The sequence below is a fragment of the Mytilus edulis genome, chromosome 13 (assembly GCF_963676685.1).
Source record: "Mytilus edulis chromosome 13, xbMytEdul2.2, whole genome shotgun sequence".
NCBI classification, from domain to species: Eukaryota; Metazoa; Mollusca; class Bivalvia; order Mytilida; family Mytilidae; genus Mytilus; species Mytilus edulis.
In genome coordinates, this window is record NC_092356.1 from 27,309,369 (window position 1) to 27,334,270 (window position 24,902).

At 31.3% G+C, this 24,902-nt stretch overlaps 1 protein-coding gene across 3 annotated transcripts; it reads right to left on the bottom strand.

The window, feature by feature from the left end:
* Positions 1-346: 346 nt before the first annotated feature.
* LOC139501933 (regenerating islet-derived protein 4-like) lies at positions 347-22,641 on the bottom strand. Of its 3 annotated transcripts, XM_071291238.1 has the most exons (7): positions 22,326-22,624; positions 18,009-18,197; positions 14,380-14,550; positions 12,768-12,877; positions 9,295-9,385; positions 7,154-7,176; positions 4,185-4,215 (listed from the first exon to the last, which is right to left on the bottom strand). In XM_071291238.1, exons 1-6 carry the CDS (start codon positions 22,528-22,530, stop codon positions 7,166-7,168), a joined length of 777 nt encoding a protein of 258 aa, XP_071147339.1. In that variant the 5' UTR covers positions 22,531-22,624; the 3' UTR covers positions 4,185-4,215; positions 7,154-7,165. The 3 variants fall into 3 exon arrangements, with proteins under 3 accessions (XP_071147337.1, XP_071147338.1, XP_071147339.1); XM_071291236.1 differs by lacking the exon at positions 7,154-7,176 and having other exon boundaries at positions 347-4,215; positions 22,326-22,641; XM_071291237.1 differs by lacking the exons at positions 7,154-7,176; positions 14,380-14,550 and having other exon boundaries at positions 347-4,215.
* Positions 22,642-24,902: the final 2,261 nt, after the last annotated feature.

The window sequence follows — 24,902 nt, forward strand, 5'->3', positions numbered from 1 at the left end:
TAGCACATCATTTGTATCATCATTATCATCGAAATCGATGATACAGGCAAAACGTTCCATGTTTATGAATGATAGTGCAGTGAATATTACTATAGTTATAAATAATCCTTTCGAAACGTTCCCTGCAATATAAAAATCTTGGTGCAATACACACAGAGTTACGATGGCTGCTGCATTACACAAAAATCCTAGTGTAACTCGAATGATAAAAACCCTTCTCTTCCAAATACTTTGAAGCTTGTGATTTTCTCTATCTCTAACATCTTCGTTATCTGAATTGCTATACTTTCTAGACAGATATAAAAGTTTAACAACATGAAACAGGAATGAACATCCAAGATCAACGTAAAATTCAAACATCATTTATAGTATATTTTTCTTTTAGTTAGAAACCGCATAACTGATTACTACATCAAAAATTTATGATACAAAATATCCGGAATTACATTATGTTACACATACAATATGTCATGTGAGCTCTATCAGTTAAACTTTTCATACAGGTAAGTTTGTAACATGTAAACAAAATTTAATATGATAAGTATAAAACGTTACAAAGTATAAGCGATGTTCACAACAGTTCAAGCAATGCTAATTGCCCTGATATTCTGGTTCATTCGAAAAAAAATAGAAAATGTTGATTTGTACTTTTCATCACCCGATCAAAACATTTAATTCTAAAAATAAATGCTATATATTAAATAAACTGCGTAAAATGAAAAGTTGTAATATCTGTAAATTTATCTCTTTGATATTTGATCACTTGCAAAATTTGGGTATTTAAGATTTCTGAAAACACTTGCATTTAACATTTTGTTTTGTCTATGTTGTTTTTCAAATTAAGATCAGTTTCTTTAAGTTATTGAAATCAATTTGAAGATTATAATGAATTATTAGCTAATTTAAACAGCTGCACCTTAAAAATGTTTAAATACATAGAGCGAATTTGAAAATATTATAACTATTGTAATTCATCTTCCTCATACATGTACTGCTATAGATCAATAAAAATCTACTGCAAAAGGTATGGACTCAAATTGGCTTACCGTTCAAGGGCTATATAGGTAGTCAGGATCTTAAAACTCCCATCATCAGTGACTCTGTGTAGTATTTCTGTTTGTATCAATCTGATGAGTTAAACCATTTTAAACTAATTTTTATAGCTCGTTCTAATATTGTACTGTTACACCACTGTCCCAGGTTAGGGGAGGGCGGGGATCCCGCTAACATGTTTAACCCCGTCACATTCTGTATGTATGCGCCTGTCCCAAGTTAGGAGCCTGTAGTTCAGTGGTTGTCGTTTGTTGATGTCTGAGACATTTGTTTTTCTTTATTTTTTGCACATTAATTAGGCCGTTAGTTTTATTGTTTGAATTGTTTTACAGTTGTCATTTCTGGGCCTTTTATAGCTGATTATGCGGTATGGGCCTTGCTAATTATTGAAAGCCGTACGATGACCTATAGTTGTTAATGTTTGTTTCATTTGGTCTCTTGTGGAGAGTTGTCTCATTGGTAATCATACCACATCTTCTTTTTTGATAATATATATCTCTTCTAACTTTGAATTATATAGCATACTCTTGCTGTGTTAAATACCAATTGGCGGCCTTGTGCTATTTTCAACCTTTTAATGTGGTTAGTGTCTCTTTTACACTTTTTTGTTTCTATAATCCATTCTATAATTATTCATCAAGAAACATTTGATTACAGCAGTTTGGATAGTTAAGTATAAACATGAACTAATTAACAGGATAAAACTGTTGTTACTTGTGCACAATGAAGGTGAAAATCAATTAAAATTATAAAGGCAGATTATTTTATGAACAAATAGTCTTACCCAGAATTTTAATGTGGTACATAGCACTGCAGGGAGATAACTCAATTGAATTTTCAATAAAGTGTGTGGTTCGATTTGTTTTTGTCAAAGAGTCAGAGTGAATCGATTAATTTAGTCTCAGCTTTACACCTTCTGAGCAATATTGCCCCTTACATCGCTTATATTGAAATAGCCCAATATCTTAAAAAGTTCCGGGAAAACGGGATTAAATTATACTCAGGAAAAAATGACAAGTTGTTTGATTTTGATTGAAAACAAATCCTACTCTTTTATTAATACATTTTAGTTTTTGGGTGAGTACAAAAAACCTAGGATAAAATTAATTTTGCTCGTTTAATTTTTCACACAATTTTGACAAAATACTCACTTTGACCCTTTTACTCAAGATACCAAAGGGACATTCAAACTCAAACGAAAAGTCTAAAATAAACTGACAACACCATTTCAAAAAACAAAACAAAAAGATCAAAAGGCAAAGACAATTAAACGGATTAAAACAAGCTATGTACAGTTTGTTTTAAAAAATCCATTTAATTCATTTATATTTACATGACAATGCACAAGGCTCTTTAACAAGAAAAATCCAAAGTATTCTAAAAAACAACTATACGCTGTTGATAACACACAGAGTCTTATTTTAATTTAGTTACATATCCGACAATTTGATTTAGTTATGAAAATCCCTGTAATGAATACAAATATAAAGAAAATAACATTAAAGTTTTATTTTGAAATGTTATTATACAAAATGAAACATAATGTTAACAAACGTACACGCTGTACCTGGTTAGATACTTAGTCATATGAGATTTAAACAAGAATGTGTCCATAGTACACGGATGCCCCACTCCAATTATCATTTTCTATGTTCAGTGGACCGTGAAATTGGGATAAAAAATATAATTTGGCATATAAATTAGACAGATCATAACCTAAGAAACATGTGTACAAAGTTTCAAGTTGATTGGACTTCAACTAAATCAAAACCTACCTTGACCAAAAACTTTAACCTGAAACTTGCACTATCATTTTCTATGTTCAGTGGACCGTGAAATTGGGGTCTAATTTGGCAATTACATTAGAAAGATCATATCATAGGGAACATGTGTACTAAGTTTGAAGTTGATTGGACTTCAACTTCATCAAAAACTACCTTGACCAAAAACTTTAACCTAAACGAACGAACGAACGGACGGAAGGACTGACTGACGCACAGACCAGAAAACATAATGCCCCTCTACTATCGTAGGTGGGCCATAAAAAAAACTGTCATAAATTTCTACAGTATCAATTTTTATACTTATGAAGAGCATCCTGGAAAATATTTACACCACAAAAAATGCTGAGGAGCCGACTCGTATGAAATCGCCAAAACGTACCGGTAAACCCATTTTGATCTATAATAATTCTTGTACATTAGTTTTATAAGTTATCATTAACGGTCAGTACAACAGAAATTATAAAGAACATTCTCCATTTAGGGGTTGATAAAACCCCGAGACACAATCAGATTTATATGAAAAATTGGTAATTTTCTTAGTTAATATGCCCAAGCCGTAGGTAACCGTTTAATTTTCATTTGGCTTTGCTTAAGACAAATTCGGGTAAATACCAAAGAAATATATGCCGAATTGGCTACAATCGGCTTGAAATCTTTATTAAAAAACATGTTGGTACTGTAAAAACTTTTATGTTCATATCTTACTAGACTTGTTGAACTTTGTGAAATAAATCCATGTGAATTAGTCTTTTTTTTTTTTAATAATTTCCTTATTTTTTATCTCCCTTTTGTGGGATTTGTAATACGTTTCCTCACAATTGTCAATAACAATTATAACAGATTTGTTGAATTCGATCAATTCTGATGATGGAAATTCACTTCTAAACCATACAATAAGAAACAGGGAAATCCAGCAATCGCGATAGTGAGTTACTTTTATCAATAAGATGTGGTCGTCCTGAACATGCATGCCACTGACCGACGTTAAGCAACAAACAATCAATCAATCAATACTTGTATATGGCCACAATTTATTATGCTCTATTGTTTAACAAAGGCTTTTAACAGTTGACATCATGCTAATGCTGTATACAAGTATTGATAAAGGTAGAATAAAATGATCAACATTATTAGCGAAAATGGTTTCACAAATATGTCTTGCATATGAAATTCAGTTTCTTATTACAGTCGAAATCATCCCATTTATATTGGTGTTCTGGCCATAGGTCGACACAAATAAAATGACGATTTCCTGGATCATAAAATTTCGGTTCTCCAGGTGCCCATCTTGTGTAGTTCATAGTTTTGGTTCTTCCATCGGAAGTAAACCACATGTATCTGTACCGATTTCTTTTCCCGCCAATCCATACACTCGTTCCTAAAACATGAACAAAACAAGCCATCTTCAACAACGTTATCAAAGTTATTTCTCGTGATGTAAGGTAGATAACTCGTGACGCATTCAAAGGCTGAGGTTGGCTTAAAATCGATTGATTTTAAAAGAAACAATTTAGCTTTTTAAAAGTACAATCCATAGAATTCACAAGGTTGGACAAAAAGGACAATGGATACCAAGTTCAGAGGGGGTAATCAATAACCAAAAAACTATAAAAATAAACAACATGATATGCTTGATAGAAAAACAACGTTACGACAAAAAAAAACAGTAAAAAAATAGATTTAAAACTAAAGAATGAGCAAAAGATTAACCTTAGGCAAAACTGGGTGTGAACTAAGTAAGTTAGGGTTGTCGGCTCCTGTTCCAAAAGTGGAAACGTTCATGTTGATAAACCAGTTCATAACATAGGATAGATATATTGTAGATTGATATCATACGATAGAGTGGTTGTATATAGATATAGAAAGATGTGGTATTAGTGCCAATGTGACAACTCTCCGTCCAAGTAACAATTTATTAAAGTAAACTATTATAGGTCAAGGCACGGCCTTCTCCGCAACAATTCTTTTTTACCCGGTCTTCAAATATTCGTACCGTTCAAGGTCAGGGAAGGACATGTTTTGATTTTAAAAGATAACAGAATGTTTGCATATTCCATCTTCTGATCTCGTCTGAATAACGAAATTATGCACGGACTTTTATGGACAGAGGTTAACAATTACTTATCAAATACACTTTGAAATGTTAAAGACGTGTTTTTGATAGAAAGCGCCTTTTTGAGAATTGACGTGAAAATGAAAGACATAAGTTATAACCAAAATATTTGTCTGTCATTTAATTTGTTATCACATACAACCAAAAAGCATAACTTATTTAGTACTAAGGAAGCTTTTGATTTCATCAAATTGCTGCAATCACGTTGTTTGCTAATAAAACGACCACACACGTCAAACAAATATATTTGCCCAAAATGTTTAGACGTTATTTGTTAAACACAATGTATGTTAAAAAGAACCCAAATATTAGAAATATTTAAATGTTTAAAGAAAATAATTCATGTGAGATTACTGATAAGTGCAAAATTTAGGGAGGGAACCATTGATATTTCTATATGTATTTTAATTGCCGTTTATTCTTTTTTATTCTTTTTACACATTTAGTGCAACTGCAGTTTTTAAAGATTGCCTTATTCTGTAAATATTCCACATTTTAAGCTGCATTTGATTTGAAATGAGGGTAATCTGTTTATAAAGGCTAATGGGATTTGTAGAAAAAAAATCATCAAAGAACCAGAAAAGTGCTTTTTGTTTTTAATTCTTGTAACATTTAGAAATGTTCATTATTGACCTTTGCGCTTGATATATCAAAAAATCCATCGTATTGACGACCGGGCAAAACATAAAGGATGTTTTTCGAATGCTATGTAATATAGCTGTATGTTAGTTAGGTGCATTAAAGAAGTTGATTAAGCGCCTTTGAAGAATGTCACTCGGTCAACAGATAAGAAAGGTGTAAATACACCCATGAATGTCAAACAGCAGAGAAAGTTATAAATAGTCCGGAGAACTACAATTTAAAAGTGTCAGTTTAAATAATATGCTTTTGAATTGATGCTTATAATTGAAATATGTAGTGCCCAATATAAATTTAAATTGCATGTGTTTTATACAAATTTGCTTTAATTCAGTTTTGATACATGCTTATAATATGTTTCCGAATTAGAATACAGAATGGAAAAAGAAACAACTACATGACTGAAAGAGAGACGAAAGATACCAGAGGGACAGTCAAACGCATAAATTGAAAATATACTGACAACGCCTGGCTAAAAATTAAAGAAGACAAACAGACAAACAATAGAACATATGACACCACATAAATAACTAAAGAATAAGCAAAACGAACCCCACCAAAAACTAGGGGTGATCTCAGGTGCTCCGGAAAGGTAAGCAGATTGTGCTCCACATGTGGAGCAGTATTTGACTGTGATGCTGAACATGTGCATGCGTGCATTCAGTCTGTGTTATAATGTGTTTGGTGTGTTTGATCTTTTGAATTTGCTTTTCGATTGGTAACTTCCCGTTTTGAATTTTCCTTAATGTTCGGTATTTTTGTACTTTTATCTTTTATATACAATAGGATGATAGTAAGTACACAATAGAAAGGTTGTAAATACAAATAAAGAATGAAAATGGACGTTAAAAGAACATACAATATGGCGGCTTTATGTGCATACGATATGAAGGTTGTGAATATACTAGGATAATATGGAGGTTTTGAGTACACATGATAGGAAGTTTGTAAGTTCATAAGAAGAAAACGGAATTTGGGAGGACATATGACAAGACGTTTATTAATATACAAAAAGGATATGGAGGTTGTGAGTATTATGAGCATGGATCGGGAGTTTGTTGGTTCACAAGTAGGATATTGAGGTTGTGAGTATGATGAGTATGAATAGGGAGTGTGTTGGTTTACAAGTAGGATATGGAGGTTGTGAGTATGATGATTATGAATGGGGAGTTTGTTGGTTTACATACCAAAAGGAGGTTAGAATTTAATGCAGGTTGTTAGAAGATATTTGGAAGATGTAAGTATGTATGCATGCACAAGATGATAGCACAAGGTACGATATGATGGCTGTTATGGTAGAGAGGCTGACAATACAAAGGATATAAATGTTGTAGGTACACGAAAAGGATATGAAGGATATAGGTACAAAAGGTATTGAGGTTGTACATACAAAAGGAAAAAATTATATAAAATGGACAGATTGACATAATTTAATGTTGCAAATGTGCTGTTACTTTTAAATAGATATGCCATTTGTTAACAAGTAAGACAGGTGTCAACAGATCAGTGAATGTCACACAGCAGGGTAAGTTGTTATAGAAGACATGAGAAAGTTATATAATACCGTCTGTTTTCCTCAAAAGTGACCTACCGAATTATCGCAAGGTTTGTATATGTATGTAAACGATCAATACAATATTATCACCTATGGATGTTATCAAAATATCAGTATTTTGGAAAAAAAATAGTGTTTACAAAGCAATAAGACGTATATATCATGAAAGATAAAAAAATTATACTTTTAAAACTGATAAGTGGGCTATTGAACCAAAAACGATAGTTATAAAATTAAAGATCAGCTTGAAAATGTCATTAAAGATACTATTCGTTGCAGAGACTTTGAAATATGGAAAGTTGGTTTAACCCTATCAGTATAATACAAACCTGCCAGTCAACTGTTTACCGATCATTAATGTAATAAATTATCCGTCAGTTATCATATGATCAATACGCTGTAATGTACTACTCGGTGAAATGTTATCCCGTGTTCTTTTATCCGACGTCTTTAAACTAAAGGATCTAAGGAGCCTATATCGCTTACCTGATATTTTTATTTACAATTGATGCATGAAATAATGTAACCGTTATACTGTTGCTTTAGTTTTAGATATATAAAGCCAAAAACTGCATTTTACCTCTATGTTCTTTTTTAGCCATGTCCGCAAAGTTAGTTGGCAGACGTGTTGATATGACACATTTCCATTCTGTTTTCATTTTGAAGATGTATCCTTATTTACTATATAGTCCCACCAATTTGCTTTTGAATCCTTAATGAAATTGGGTACTCGTTGCAATTTGGTTATTGTATTGTGACATTAACTATAATACTTTTCAAGATAATATCCAATAATCGCAAAACTTCCTTAAAATTACCAATTCAGTGGCAGCAACCCAACAACGTGTTGTCCGATTTGTCTAAAAATTTCAGGGCAGATAGATCTTGACCTGATAAACAATTTTATTCTGAAAGATTGTCTTATTGCTTTTGTTTCAGAGATATAAGCTTACATCTACATTTTGCCCCTATGTTTTAATTTTTCAGCAATGGTGGCAATCATGATTGGTCATCGGACACATTGGCCGATTGGGCCAGGTGAGCTAAAATAGGAGAAACAATAATTAAATAGAAGCTGTTCTTTATAGGAGTATCATACAATAACGTCGTTAGCATCAGGATGGGAAAAGCTCTAGCAGTATTAAAAGATGTTGGTTGAGACTGCAAACGAGAAAAGGGCGTTAAAAGATATGACATCATTAACGTTTAATTCAGCAAGATCGAGTTGATGTGGATAAATTTCATATGTATATCTTTAGATTTTATGATTGTTAATTTTTATAAGTGTTTTCCTTTCTTTCTTTCTGAATGTTACAATACTATGATGTACCTATCTGCTAGTATTTTTTTGAGTCTATTCAGAAGTATTACAATTGGTCTTAATAATAATTGGGAAAGACTGTGAATTATAAACTAATATAGTTAATGTATAGTTTATTTCAGATAGTTAAAAGATTATATTTTTTTCCGATGAGTAGATTTAACCCTTTCACTAATTCTTAAATGGTTATATATCAAACCCTCTAAATTACCCTGGTATTTGATCAGACAATAATGAACGTCCTAAAAGGCTTTTGGCTTTTAAATAAATAAAACATGCCTATTTTAAGAGATGCTTAAATAATAGGATAGATCACGTATATACTAATGACTAACTACAATCCAGCAACAAAATCACAAAAAAAAACTTCTTTAGGACACCTAATTAGCTTCAACAATGGAAATTTTTCTTAAGAAAATAGCAGGTTCTTAATTGTCTCATGTCTGCAAAAAAATAAAAATTAGTCTAAACGAGTAAAGCCAAAACTATAATACATTTACAATCAATACATCACATTTTGTTAATATAAAGATCAGAAGATATGTGTTATGAATGCCAATGCGACAGCACCCCATCAGAGACCCAATGACATAGACATAACAAATTCATAAAAAATTCAATAAACATTTAGTTATCTTACAAAAAAACATGTTATACTTATTTATAAATAGTTATCAAATTATTACATTGCAAAAGAAATATAAACATGTCCCAATTACCTCTTTGTTCATATTGTTTATATTTGATTTACAAATATAGTGTGCTTTTTCTAACTAAGGCGAACAATGCTTCAATAAAAGACGTGCGAATGTGTTATTAAAATGCAAACCTGTATGCAAACGACTGTAATCAGCCAGCCATACTGCTTCATTTTCTGAATAAATATCTGCAAGTGATCCACTCTGCATTTTGCATTGCGCCTACAAAAAAAAACACTCTTAATTCAATTTTTTTAAACACATTTTTTTTAGAAATGCAAATATTTCGGTAAACAGAGATTGAACTTACACATGTGAAGGACAAGCCACTTACTAGTACCTTATTGATACACCGTGTCTTAGTCTTTTAATCCGTTTACAGTTCACGAAATTCTCTAAGGTTTTGTTGTTTAATTTGTATATTAAAAAGGATTCACGAGATTTTAACACAAGCAAATAACTAATGCAAATTTCACATTTACGAAAATTCAGGACAGGGGGGCGTAGACGCTATTTTTTGCATATTATCAGGTATAAAGATGTATAGCTTCATAATGAGAAAATTTCAAATATTTGTGGTATTTTTGTTCATTTTGTTTTTATTTGGGAGGGATGGGGAGGATTCTTCTGATTCAGCCGTTCTGTAAAGTAATTTGAATACCAGAGTCAGAATCTTGTTAATTTTTGCTTAATCAGAAAGATCCAAACAATGATATTTAGCTGTATATTAAAAGGTTATCTTATCAATAAATTTAACGTGTTAAATTATGTGCATCCACGCTTTTCTCGATTACCGTTCGTCATGAACCTTTAAACATATCAATTTGAAAGCAAATGTCATGTACTTTTGCAGTTTTTAAAACAAAAATGAACGAATATAGAATAGCCAAATCATCCTTATTTTATGAAATATATTCATGTAACTTTCGAAAATTAAAAAAAAAAGTAAAATCACAAAAATACTGAACTCCGAGGAAAGTTCAAAACGGAAATTCCCTTATCAAACTGCAAAATTAAAAGCTTAAACACATCAAACGAATGGACAACAACTGTAATATTCCTGAATTGGTACAGGCATTTTTTGGGGTCTGAAATGGTGGATGAACCTGGTTTTAAAGCTAGCTAAACCTTTCACTTGTACAACAGTCGCATTAAATTACATTATATTAACATCGAACAAAACAAACAGATATACTAGGTAAAAATGTCAAAAATACAGCAGTCAACATTTTGTTACAGTCCTAACTACTAGAAAAGTATTTTACAAAGTATGTCCGAATTTAACCGCTGGCTATAAAACTTACGAAAGTCATGGCATCAAACCATAGCTATAAACTGGAAATAACACTTAAAAAATTCGGTACGTCCAAAACGTTTAACATCTAACAGTTATTACTTTTGTGAGGAAAAAAAGCCCAGAAAATGCACGTTAAATTATTGTTTGAATTTTCAAGATCTTTAAGACAGAGATTTCAGCCTCAGTTTGGAAACGATATAAAAAGCAGTAGTTGTGGTTTGACAGCCAATGAGGAAAATATTTATTCGAAACGAAAGGAATTGGATATTTAATGATCCTATACCAGTTTTAAAATCACAACCTTTAAAACGAATTTATAGGATTATTACGTGTGCATTGATCTTATCTATATAGTTATCAAAGGTATCAGGATTATAATTTAATATGCCAGACGCGAGTTTCGTCTTTATACGACTAATCAGTGGCGCTCAGATCAAAATAATTATAAAGCCAAACAAGTGCAAAGTTGAAGAGCATTGGGGACCCAAAATTCCGAAAAAAATGTGCCAAATACAGCTTTGGTAATATATTGCTAGGATAAGAAAATTCTAAATTAAATCTGCTCTGTAAATAAAATCTTCAAACACATTTAGATGTAATAAACCGTCTGCGGGGGAAAAATCATCATATATTTTTAAGATTTAAAGCTGTAAAATTGTTTATACTTGGCATCTTACTTTTGTCCTCGTACCATGAATGAGAAAATCAGTAGAATACATGTCTGTGTTCAAATTAGGTCAAAACCGTTGTCAGTGGACTATTATTGCCTAAGTGGTATTATCCGTGAATTGAGCAGGTTTTTTTTTATCCCGGTATGAATCAAATCATACATTTTCTTTCTCTAAATTTCGATTGCATAAATTTTTAAAATTATCTTTTTCTACAACGCAATGTTTACTTGAGGCAGTTCAACTTTCCAGTTTTAGCCCTTTTGATATTTCATATTTAAACATTGAGACGGGTAATGTAGCTGTAAAAGGATTTTCCTCTACTTTTCCATGTTCATGTAGTAATAATGATTCACTACACCCTTTCTTCCAAGTTTGTTGTAATCATGAAAAGGGAGTGTTCGTTGATCACAAGATTTTTGTTTTTAGACAATATGTGTTAATTCTTTATTAACACTTTATAATTTAAGTATTTGCGTACCGCCTCTCTGAATTTATCTTCATCATGAACGTTTACACCAAAAATATTGAAACCTAATCTTTTCTTCGGTTTTAGTTTGTAAACCGGGTATTTTTTTTCTCTCAATCGATTTATGACTTTTGAACAACGGTATACTACTGTTGCCTGTATTTCTGTATTACTACCCAAACACGTGGTGAGCTATATGATCAAAGGGGTATAAAAGATAAACTTCAACTATGCCTAAGTAAATTTGAACATTACTTTTATTTTATAAATTTTAAATCTATCAACAAATAACTCAACTTCAAAACTCATACCTTTTTTTATTAAATTTAAATGTATAGTATAGCTTTTATAGTATTATATGATCTTTAATGATTGCTATTGATATTTGCAAAACTTAATCCTTTTCGCTATATGTTTAAGTGACGTTAACATCCCCAAACCAATTATAATCAAAGTAATATTAAAGACAAAAAAAAACAGTGCATGGCAGTAGATATTAGGAAAAAGTAAAATCACAACAATACTGAACACAGAGGAAAATCAAATCGGAAAGTCCCTAATCACATAGCAAAATCAAATGACAAAAGACATCAACGAATGGACAACAACTGTCATATTCCTGACTTAGTACAGGCATTTTCAAATGTAGAAAATGGTGGATTAAACCTGGTTTTATAGCGCTTAACGTCTCACTTTGTACGACAGTCTCATCAAATTCTGGTATGTTTACAATGAGTCTTGAACTAAACAGACATAATAAATAAAATAGTCAAAATATTGGTACAGCAGACTTAAACAAAAACAGAAAGTATCAACGTTCATCTTAGTATCGTCCTTATCTTAAAAATAGGAAGTTTAGTCTCGTCCCTAGCACACCTTACAGACCTTTAGATTTATCACTAAACGGTTCAAAATATGGAAAACAAACGAGATTTTTGTAGGAAGCGAACGGACTGTTAGGTGGATTTTGACACCAGAAAAACAACAAATATAAAAAAGAAAATATGGTATAAATGCCAATGAGCCACTCTCCACGAGAGACCAAAATGACACAGAAATTAAAAACTATCAGTCACTATACGGCCTTCATCCATGAGCAAAGACTGCAACAAGATGCAAAGCTTTGTAAATACCTGTTCAAATGTTTATCATATGTGGTTCTAGAATTACCTGTGCACTATTCCATGACAAACGTTGTCTACTAAAACAAAAGCATGCACCAAAGTCGTCACGTCGCATCCAGCCTCCGGCGCAGTTCATAAGGGTATCATCTGCCAATCCTATTAACAATTAACAATGATTATGCGAATATATATAATTTGTTAGTTTGTACAAAATAACATTCCTACATGCAGAACTATTGTTTTTACTTAACTAAACAAATAAGAAAAGTTTTCTCTTGTTTAGCCTGTCACATGTTCATACGTTCATGTATTGCAGATATACATTAAACTGATGAAAAGTTTTTGTAATGACATTAAAAAATAATTTCAGACTAAGTAAAAGTGTTAAATTTAATCGAACTCTTAACTAATATTATGACCTCACTTCGAAATTGATACCAAGGAGGAAAGTGCTAAATATTAGAGTGAAGTTTATAGATTAATAAGTAATTAAAACAATGCTGGTTAAATTTTTGAATTTGTATAGAACCTGATGAAAGAAGTTGGTAACGAAATATTGAACTATAGACGGATTCCACATCCTTTATCTGTATAACTATAACATCTAGAGTAACTCAAATACCCGTATGTTGATTATTTGTGAGGGGGGAAATGTGTACACATAATATTGTGTAAAACATACATGTGTTTAATATTGATGCAGTAGAAAGAAAGTTTCTATTTGATATTAAGTGATATCGATTTTAAATCAAAATTTGTTATTCTATTGTTGGAAATTTAAGTCCTTGTATTTAGTCCAATTATTTAACTCATTATGCACTGGATTACTGCCATGCAAATGGAGCATTATATATTTCAAATGATTCCGCGTAATGTTAGCACAAGAAATGTGTTAGATTGATTCAGAGAAAAAATTGCCATTTGTTAGTTGCGAAATGTTAAATAAAGAGATGTGGTGTGATGGCAAGAAGTAACTATCCCCAGAGACAAAACAGTGTAGATGTTAGCAACTGTATGTCACCACATGGCCCTCAACAATGAGCAAAACCCATACCGCATAGCATGATATTAAAGGCACTGACATAACAGTATGTAAAAAGTAAAATCACAAAAATACTGAACTCAGAGGAAAATCAATTCGGAAAGTCCATAATCACATGGCAAAATCAAATAACAAAACGCATCAAAAACGAATGGACAAGAACTGTCATATTCCTGACTTGGTACAGGCATTTTCAAATGTAGAAAATGGTGGATTGAACCTGGTTTTATAGCTAGCTAAACCTCTCACTTGTATGACAGTCGCATCAAATTCCATTATATAGTCACCGAAAACAGTTCAAATGAGAAAATCTTAAATGCTTGACTCAAGAACAAAATAACAGTTGAAACACAAATATGACACACATCAACAAACGACAATTTCATGGTTTACAGGGCATAGAATAAAGGAAATAAAATAAGCTATTGAGAAAATGAGGCAAACAAATAAAAAAAGACAAAAATAACGTGTTAAAGAGCAGATAACAATTGCAGAAGAAATTAAAGAGCAGAAAAAACTTGCATAAAAAGTAAATTAATACAGAAATGAAGACCCCCTCCCAACCCCTTCCAGAAGTTTTTTTTATCTCTAAAAGATGTTTAATTATGATAATAACCTGGACAACAGCTGGATGATGAGCAATTTATGTGATCAATGCTTTTTCCTGTGCAGTTTTTTCCGCCATATTGAGGATGTGGATTAGAACATTGCCGATGACGTAGACGGGTACCAACACCACACGTGACACTACATGGTTCCTGCATCCAACCACTCCATTTTCCATCAACTGGAAATATACACCGCGAATTTAAATATTTAACGAATTGCAAATTTTCTATAGAACTGTATGCAGACTTCGCCCGAGGGTATCACCAGCCCAGTAGTCAACACTTCGGTGTTGACATGAATATCAATAATGTGGTCATTTTTATAAATTTCCTGTTTATAAAACTTAAAATGTTTCGAAAAACTGAGGATATTCTTATCCCAGGCATAGATTACCTTAGTCGTATATGGCATAACTTTTTGGAATTTTGGATCCTCAATGCTCTTCAACTTTGTACTTGTTTGGCTTTATAACTATTTTTATCTGAGCGGCACTGGTGAGTCTTATGTAGACGAAACGCGCGTCTGGCGTACTAAATTATAATCCTGGTACCTTTGGTAACTATTTGCCAAAATCACGAAATTAAATATCCACGAATATGCAAGTTGTCCTCAAACCACGAAAATTAGTACCCACGAAAATAAATGAATCCAAAGTATAAGTGTTCACCTATAGGAATCTGCAAGACTCTACAAATCATTCAGGGTGCGGTATGAATCATTAATTCATACCACAATCTAGATTTTTAATAATTTCGTTGTTTAAAAACAACATTCAAATATAATTTCATAGTAAGTTGAAGATTTGATGTTCAGGGAAAAGTTTAATAATCATTTCGGTACACGCGTTAAAAAATAGATAACCAAAAGAGTACTTAGACTCTGAAACAGTGAATTCCACAAAATCATATGTGTCACATAGTTTTGTGTGTTGTAGTTGACTGTAGTCAAATAAATAGTGTTCTTTAAATTAGAAAGTTATGAATTGTATAAATCAACCATGGAAGCTTTGATGGTCTCATCTAAGCGTGCTCGCCTCAGTGTTGGAATAGTTACCAGAATTGTGAATTAAAACCTTGAAAACTGGTTTGCTTTAAGTATATGGCATTTAGGAGATAGGGCAAAAACAGGACAGCTCGCAGTAAGAATATTGATTCCAGTTAGGTTGACATTGTTGGACTGTTTTCTAAACTTTCCTTGTGTACTAACAAGTGAAAAATTCGACTCAGTGTGTTGGTCAAGTAATAGAAGGATTCATGTAAGGCAGTTTAAACATCTCCTCAGCCTGGTCGAATATGCATTTAAGCTGCCATTTGATGTTGAGCAACCATCCATCATCTCCATCTTATTACCCCACAAAAATAAAATGTTTTGGGTTGTCATTCAGTTGATCTTAAAGATTATTTTTACTAATCCGTAAAACTGTTACCTACAACAACTGTAATCAAGTTCGGTTTGGTTTGCTTTGGTTAGTTTTTATTTTTTCATCAATCTGTTGTTCATTTTCATCAACACTGACATGTATTGCCGCAACGTAAACAAAATCAGACGAGACCTTTGTATGGTATCAAAAGAAACCAGGGCGCCAAAATTCATATAAAATTATCTTAAACTGCTTTTGTTTTAGAAAACAAAAGCGCATTGACTATAAGCAGAAAATATGTTAGTAATTGAAATGGTTCAAGTATTGTTTGTTCGTCATTATAATTATCTAAATGCTATAATCAATAGATTCCTTTAACGATGTTCATAATTACTGTTGCTATTGACACAAATCTAAGTACAATGCGTCAACATCGAGTTTTAATTCACCGATATCCAAATACGAGCACAACGCGTAATGTTTTTATATCATTTTTATTTTATATAATTTGTTTTTAAAAACAAAAAGTTAAATAGAATCAAACTGCGATAACGAAAAACAGATGACAATCTTCATTTTGAAGATCAGTGGGTTTTTTTTTTGTATGACAAACTGTAATAGACTATTTTAAACTATAACGGTTCACAGTTACTGTATATTTCTGGTAGCAATGAAGGTGTGTGTGGTAGATATGAAAATGATTTTAACAACATCAAACATAACATTGCAGTTTTTTCTTTCTATTCATAATTTTATGTTAAGATGTTTTAAAAAATGAGGTTAACTTTGACATGCTGGTTCAAATAGTGTATTCTCAATTGAACGGACATTGACTGTGCATCGCCTGAACCAAGTCAGGATATGACAGTTGTTGTCCATTCGTTTTGTGTGTTTTACCATTTGATTTTGCAATTTTATTAGGGTTTTTCCGTTTTGAATTTTCCTCGGAGTTCAATATTTTTCTGATTTTACTTTTCACATTTGGAAGGTAAATTTCAAATTGTTGAAATAGTTTCCGTTTTTCCCAATAATCGAACTAGCTTTATCAAATACATATAGGTAAAGTACTTTCGTTAAATTTGAAAAATTTGAAAAAAATATAAAAATGTGTAATCATTCCCACTTCTGGGTAAATTCATCAAAAAATGGAAACATAACTAACATAGCATCGTCGTTTTTTAAATTATTCAGCAGTGACTAGTTTGATTAACAAATTGTGAAAAGTTAAATCACAAAAAATACTGAGCTCTGAGGAAAATTCAAAGGAAAAGTCTCTAATCAAATGGCAAAATTAAAAGCTCAAACACATCAAACAAATGGACAACAATTGTCATATTTCTGAATTGGTATAGGCATATTTTAAAGTAGAAAATGGTGAGTTAAATCTGGTTTTATAGCTAGCTAGACCTCTCACTTGTATGAGTTATCCTTTCTTGTATTGTTGGTTTTAAAGATATTAACCCTGGATGTTTACTTTCTGGTATTGAATTATAAGTTTGTACTTCTATGTAATAAAGTTTCTTGTTAAGTTTCAAATTGTCATGCTTACACAAATGTTGTTACATGAGGATGTTCGTGGTAAATATATAAGTAAAGAATCATCTGAATAGTCTAAACAATGAATTATCATTAGTAATTGAACGCATGATCTTCTACTATCAAGCTGAGTACGCTACAACGAAACCACCTACATGTAATATAATGAAACTCAATTGTGAAAAATGAAGATAATATCAAGCATATGACATATTTGTGCATGAGTGGTTGATTTTTACAATTACACGTTTTATCAAAATAGCAGGAAACAGTGTTCTTTTGGTTCTTTTTCATGTATTTTGCATAGTACTGTTTTCGCTGTTCAAAATAGCAAATAGAGCGGTTCATTGAAACATTCAGTGGTGCACACAAATATTATCAGCACATGGGGGATGGTGCTTTATCATGATAACAAGGTCCATGTAAATCATTAGATCAGGCAAAAAAACTTCCAAGATTATTAAAAAAACGGATTGGTTTCGATATAAAATTAATTGACCCCTTCAAATATTAACATTATAGAAATCATATACCTCGCCAAGTGCTGTTTTGATTTATCGTGTTATGTTTTGTTTCTTAATATAGAATATGTGTTTACGTAAGAGTGATAGTCTACAAAATTAAAGCGTGTTTTTTGTTGACGTCCGTATGTTGACCTCTTTATGTCTTTTGTTCTTTTGTTGTTGTTTGGTCGCTGTCTCCATGACGTACATGTTCACCTTAAACCTTTTCTTACTTACCGGAACAGTGTTCACTAATACAATGTCTTCTTAAAATTTCAGTTTCATTATCTACACAATGAACATTCTGTGGGCATATACTGGTTCTGATTCCTTCCTGTACACCAATACCACATGTCTTTGAGCATGATCCCCATTGCCAGTCACTAGATTTAATTTCTATGCCATCAAAATCTTTTAATGGAGCAGCTAAAAAAGTGTGAACGTTTGAAAGATATTTTTTTTATATATTCTCAATTAAACATTTAGTTAATATTATGTTGTGTCCCTAAAACAAATACATATAAGTTTCCTGAAACCTACAATCTTTGTTATTTTGTGTTTGATGGCTAGTTGGATCCTGCGTTTTGCATTTTCGCCAGTCACCTTTCTTTTCATCTGTCCAATACATATTTACCTATTCGCATCATTATTTTTTTTTTCATGTGTGCCAAAAAAATATATTTTATAAAATATATTAGTTTTAGATAATAATAAAAAATGCGACTATAAATTGTAGATTATGTCTGAAACCTTTCCGTTTGCTAACGCGCCACTACTCACCAGTGAAGGAGGAAGAGAGATGATTTTCTTAAACCATTAACATCAATATAATACTTATCACATAAAGGTCTAATTTACAATAATGGATAACAAATTGATGCCATGTCCATTTTGGTAGAGTAATTGTAAGCAATATTCGTTTGTTTTGTCGACGAGGAATTTTAACTCTACCTCACATCCGGGACTTTGAGAACATAATCCGTTTAAAAATACCATCAATAATTATTTTATTTGCTTGGTATGTTCGTAGTCCGGAAGATTATTTTTTTTTTAAAGTTTATAAATCATTTAACTCTACCAGTATTGTTTATTCGTATATACATATACCGTGAACATGTCACAAATACTATACACCCGTTGTCTCATTGCCAGTCATGTCATATCTCCTTATTCCGACGCGTAATTTCAACTCTACCTCACATCCTGGACTTTGAGAACATAATCCGTTTGAAAATACCATCAATAATTATTTGATTTCCTTGATTTGCTTCGTAGTGAGGAAGATTATTTTTTTTTTAAGTTTATAAATTATTTAACTATACCAGTAACATGAGTAATAATATTGTTTATTCATATATGCATATACCGTGAACATGTCACAAATACTATACACCCGTTGTCTCATTGCCTGTCATGTCAGATCTCCTTATTCCGACGTTATAATGAGAGAAAAGAAATGTAAAACCCTCTCGCTGCCAGAACTACAAACAACTATCATACAAGTGGGAGGTTTGGATAGCCACAAAACCCGATGTAATCCACCATTATAACATAACTAATGCCTGTACCAAGACAAGAATATGACAGTTGTTCTCCATTTGTTTGATGTTATTGAGCTTTATACGATTTTGCCATTCGTTTAGGGATTTTCTGTTTTGAATTTTCACTGGAGTTCGCTATTTTTTGTTTATTTTATTTGTTAAACATGTACATGAATGGTTGCATTTCATGTGCGTCGACATACGGTAGCTGTGTGCCTGTATATAGTGCTGCATAATAAATGTTTCACATGGAACAAAATAGTCGATTAAAAAAGTTCCTGAGAACTTAGATTACAGGAACACTAAACACCATACAATGTGTTTCTATAATGGCTGGAAATTCACAAAGAGTAGTTCGTAAAGGTTATACTAAAAGATTCATGTATATTGTGCTATTATTTACACCTGAGAGTATTTTATAAAGTAAGCACGTGTAGTTTCTTCAAAAGTTAACATAGATTCTGTGGAGTGTTTGAAGATAAATACATCAATATAAATAATACTTACACACATAAAGCATGTAAAAGTAAGAAGCAATTTAACATTCATAAGCAGCATTTAAGGCATATAAATTTTTAACGTAAAACGCGTTCATTCTTTCAAACTTTAAACATCAATTATTCTCATAACCTTCCTATGACTATTAAAACAAAACATTCAGTTTTCCTTGCTCGAAAAAAAGTAAAAATAACGAAAATACGAAACTCCGAGATAAATTCAAAACGGTAAAATCAAAAGTCAAAACACATCAATCGAATGTCGAACATATTCCTGACTTCGTACATGCATTTTCGTTTGTAGAAAATGGTTGATTAGACCTGGTTTTATATCTACCTAAACCTCTTACTGTTATGACAGTAGAATCAACTTCAATTATATTTACAACGATGTGTGAATAAAACAAACAGACATAATTGGTAGAAATGTCAAAAATATGGGTGCAGTAGTTAAATTATTTCTTGCATTTCTGCTACATTATACAAGGAAATTGTCTAACGCAATTATATTGGAAATTCTGTCACATAATTATCATTCAAGGAATTTATCCTACATGAAAATGATTTCTGGAATTTCTATTACATAGTTTTTATTCCAGAAACTTCTCTTACATGTATATCATCCCTGGAATTTTTATTACATACTTATTATTATTCCAAGAACTTCTCTTACATAGTTATTATTCCAGGAACTTCTCCTGTATGTATATCATTCCAGGAATTTTTATTACATACTTATTTTTATTCTAGGAATTTTTATTACATACTTATTATTATTCCATGAACTTTTATAGAATACAATATTCATATCGTGTATGAGATTTCAAATTGTCTAACTTTGATCTAATCCTTATGCATCTTATTATTCTAATTTTTATTTCATCATATTTGAAAAATAAAAATAGTTGGTTCTACAAATTATCATATGTAACAATCGTTACACTTTGTAATACATATACTTAGAAATACTTGTGCAGTATAATCTTACATTTGTTGACAGCCATTGTACTAATAATTTACTCGAGAGATCTACTTAAATTATAGTTCAGTATTTTAATTACCTAAGTTAGATAAGAGTCGATAGTTTGTGCAATGTTTTACGCAAGTAAATATGTTATGTACTTTTCTACATTTATGATACATTTAAACGCATCAATTTATCAAAAAAGTTTAGGTCTATTTTCTTAAATTGAATTTGTTTTATCCGTGAGGTCAAAATTAGATTTTGTAAATATGAATAACATTCGAACTACTGCGTATGATTCGGATAGTTCAAAGTTTACAGCGCTTTCAATTCAAACATGTTTTAATGGAAAGAGGTTCTTAAAAACATGAAACATGTAGGTTTACTTCAAACAAAAATCTACAGCTTAAAATTCGACCCTTCCTAGCAATTTATTTTTAGATTTGAGCATCTGTTAAAGAATCCAAAATAATCTTGGCTTAACATCAATATGCATATAAGAATCTGCCATATTATGCATTTAAGTTAAAGTTTGTGGTTTTTTCGTTGCTTAGTCTTTAATTTTCTATATGTATATTATGTCTTGTGTACTATAATTTGTGTCTCTATTTGTCTTGTTCTTTATAGCCATGGCTTTGTCAGTTTATTTTCTACCTATGAGTTTAATTGTCCCTCTGGTATCTTTCGCCCCTCTTTGTCGACATGACACTATTGGTAAAGCAATTCAAACGAAATTGGACGTAACAATTTTCCAATGTTATGTCGTTTGACAGGCAAATTGATTGTCTTCGTGAACCATCAGTTCATTGTATATAAACTATAATGGTAATTTGCGAAAAAGAAAATTCAGAGAACATATCATTGTCATAAGCCTACGTCAACTCTATACACCTGTAAAACAATGTATATTTAATGACAAGGATGCATTTGCATAATTGTTTTAAAAACATCGAAGATTGTTACATATATTTTATCCACTAAATTTGAGGTGAAAAGTTGTTATTTTGATATACATTTTTACTTAACAAAATTTAGTTTCATCTCATACCTTGCTAAAAAAAAACAACAAAAACAAAAATTCCTGACACCTGTCATATAAAAGAGGATCAGAATGGGTTGGTTACCATTTCTGTAGTCTTTCTTGTTTTTTTTGTCATTTACTCTATTCTTTATTTATCTTGTCTCTTATTCTCTATATCTATATAGTAGTGCCCTTTTTTTTCTTTTTTGTTTTCTTTATTTTGTGGATCTATTTTTTTCTATGCTTTATATTCTTTCCCTTCATTCTGAATTTTTTGCCCTATTTTGTCAAACCATTCCAGACCCTCAGAAAATTATACAAGATAAATTATTACATTCAAGTTTTAAGTTTTATTTTACCAACATATTAAAGTGTATATATTAACTAGTTATGTTTATATACATGTGTATTGAAAATACAGGTAAATAAAATATATACCATTTTCCGAAAGCTTATTTTTCTATCATTTAAAAAACAGTGTAAAATACCCAAAAATGCAATTAAAGGTTATCAAAGATTGGAATCACTTACCGAATTGACTCTCCTCATCTGGTGAGTCGTTCAAGTACGGTGCAATGATCAAAAATAAAGATAAACTTAGCAGTATGGATAAAGAACTGCCAAAAATTATACCAAAAACACATGATCTCCTGTTAATTTGTAACATAAACTGATATAGTCTTTGTCTCTTGACCGAAGCAGAATTAGATCTGTTGAAAAGAATATCGTTGTCCATTTCAACTGTATGTCACATATTACATTTGTATACACATGCATGTAGGCGAAAGAGACACCTTTTATTTGACGTAAACAACATTAAAAGTGGTGCACTTGTGACTATTTAAAATAATAAATTGGTTTTCTCGTGTGATGTAATTAATACTTACAAGTAAGATCCGACATCCTTATTTACTTATATTACAAACTTACGAGCTTGTATATGTTATTTGGTTTTTCCACTTTTCTGTAGTTGTATTTTTTTCTGATTGTACCAGATTTGTTTCCTGCTATGTTTTGGGGTTTCGAAAGATGCCGCTTAAATTGCTTGTGATATATATCGAACACTTATTGCACTTTGGAGACTGACACTGTTTAGTCCAAGACTTTTTATTGTAAATGTTATCTTACTGTTTTATTTGTGGTGAGATCTCCTCCGTAACCTGAAAAAAACGCGAAAAATTTAATTTACCAAATTGCTCGCTATATCCTCAGGATTTTTGTCCCCTTTAAACGGGGGCGACTCCATATTGCGAGTTATTTCTCAATACCATTTGAAATAAGTGATATGCATTTTTTACTGGTAAACCATACATGATAAAGACCTAGCGTCAGTTGATTTGAGATCATTGATCCAAAGAATAGAAAACTAAATAAAGATCAAAGGTCCAGGTAATATTTTAGATTTTGACTTTTCTTTGTTCCTTGACCTCCTCTACCACTTTTGAAGAAATAGTACAAAATGTTGCTTAGTTGAGATTAAGATATGATACGTTTGGTCTGAATAAATCCAATGACATTCCATAAAAGTTATTATACCTGATATAATCCAATTTAGGGTTAATTGATTATTGCTCCAACTTGGTACATGATAAAACCATAGGGTCACTAAAAACTGTAGATTCGCATGTAACCTTGACAAAAATCAACCGGAAGTGATCTGGAGTAAACCGGAAGTAGATGTGTTTGTACTTATTTCATAGAAAAGTACCTAGAAACTAAATGATTTGTAAATATGCATACGTAAACCTATCATTTGAGACTAGAAGTGAATTTCACTGAACCGGAAGGTCATTATATATCCAATATTACAGGCAAAGTATATAGAAACCATATATTTATTGAATCAGAGTAAATAAAACTATCATGTGAGACCGGAAATCACATTTTTAAACCGTATGTTGACAATTATCTCCCTTATTTCAGGCAAAAGACATAGAAACATTTATGTATTGAATCAGTATGAAGAAACTTATGCTTTGATGTCAAAAGTATTTTTAAGTAAAACCGAAAGTAGATTCTCATCAATAATTTATAAAATTGATTTGGCAAGACCTTCTATTGATCTCTGAACAATTGGTATTTAATTATTATTAAAATGTGTTAACGATTATGATTGTAAATCAAATATGTAAATTAAGTATCATGTGATCATAAATTTACGTGAAGAACAAAACTCGTATTTCTGTAAGTTCTTTTGTCAAATGTGTCCGATTCCTAATTATGCATCGGCATTTACCACTGCTTGTACGTTTTATCTTTAAACAAGCTGTTCGATTTCCTGGTTGAATTATGTTCTTTCATGTCGGCACCGTTCATGACCTATATTTGTTTATATAATACGGCATTTGGGCTCTGGAGAATAGTTGTCTCAAATGATCGAAGGCTTCGGGATAAACGGTGCATATTTTATCTTCTGTTTTCTTTTCTCCATGCAGACGTTGGTAATGGATCCTTATACAATTGATAGGACAACCGAAACGTAATGCCATGTTTATTATAATCTGATAATATGATGGTCGTTCTTGGCTAAACAGAATACAAAACAATTGACAAAAACCCAAATCTAGACCCTTTGTTAAATATACCAGACGATTGAGATTTGAAATTAATTTATTGTATCATTCATCTTCATACATTTCGTCAATTGTTTCATTTAAAAGTTTAAAAACACTTTCTCTTCCATGATGTCCGTCTTTGTGACTGGTTTGTTGTGATGTTGAATTATTGTTGGAAATCTGTATAATAAGAAAAGCATACGAACACTTTATATTATTGCAAATATATTTTTTTTCTAGATATTAAGAATTGTTATTCCGATTTTGGCTGATTTTTCTGTTCAACGTTACGGGTCATACATTTAGAAATTGACACATCATTTCAGATTCATTTTTCTACATTTTGCTGATTATGATTTAAAAATCATTGATCAAACAATAAATCTTCTTTCGAAGGGGTCATCACACATTTTTGAAATGATTTGAACTCACACCGTCTATATCAAGTTAAACTTCTGAAATACTTTTTTTTTTTAAATTTCATTTCGTTTTTACGACTCTGTATTGTGTGTCTGTGTTTGCTGGTAAATAAGCTTGGAAATTATAAACGCCA

What these genes read in the sequence shown, in the direction of transcription:
- LOC139501933 (XM_071291236.1), bottom strand. Translation starts at nt 22,530, where the DNA reads ATGGACAACGATATTCTTTTCAACAGATCTAATTCTGCTTCGGTCAAG. An exon ending in ATCATCCAGCTGTTGTCCAG is followed by an intron (nt 12,878 to 14,379) that starts GTTATTATCATA and finishes AATTGTTAATAG; the next exon opens with GATTGGCAGATGATACCCTT. An exon ending in TGTCATGGAATAGTGCACAG is followed by an intron (nt 9,386 to 12,767) that starts GTAATTCTAGAA and finishes TTTTTTTTGTAG; the next exon opens with GCGCAATGCAAAATGCAGAG.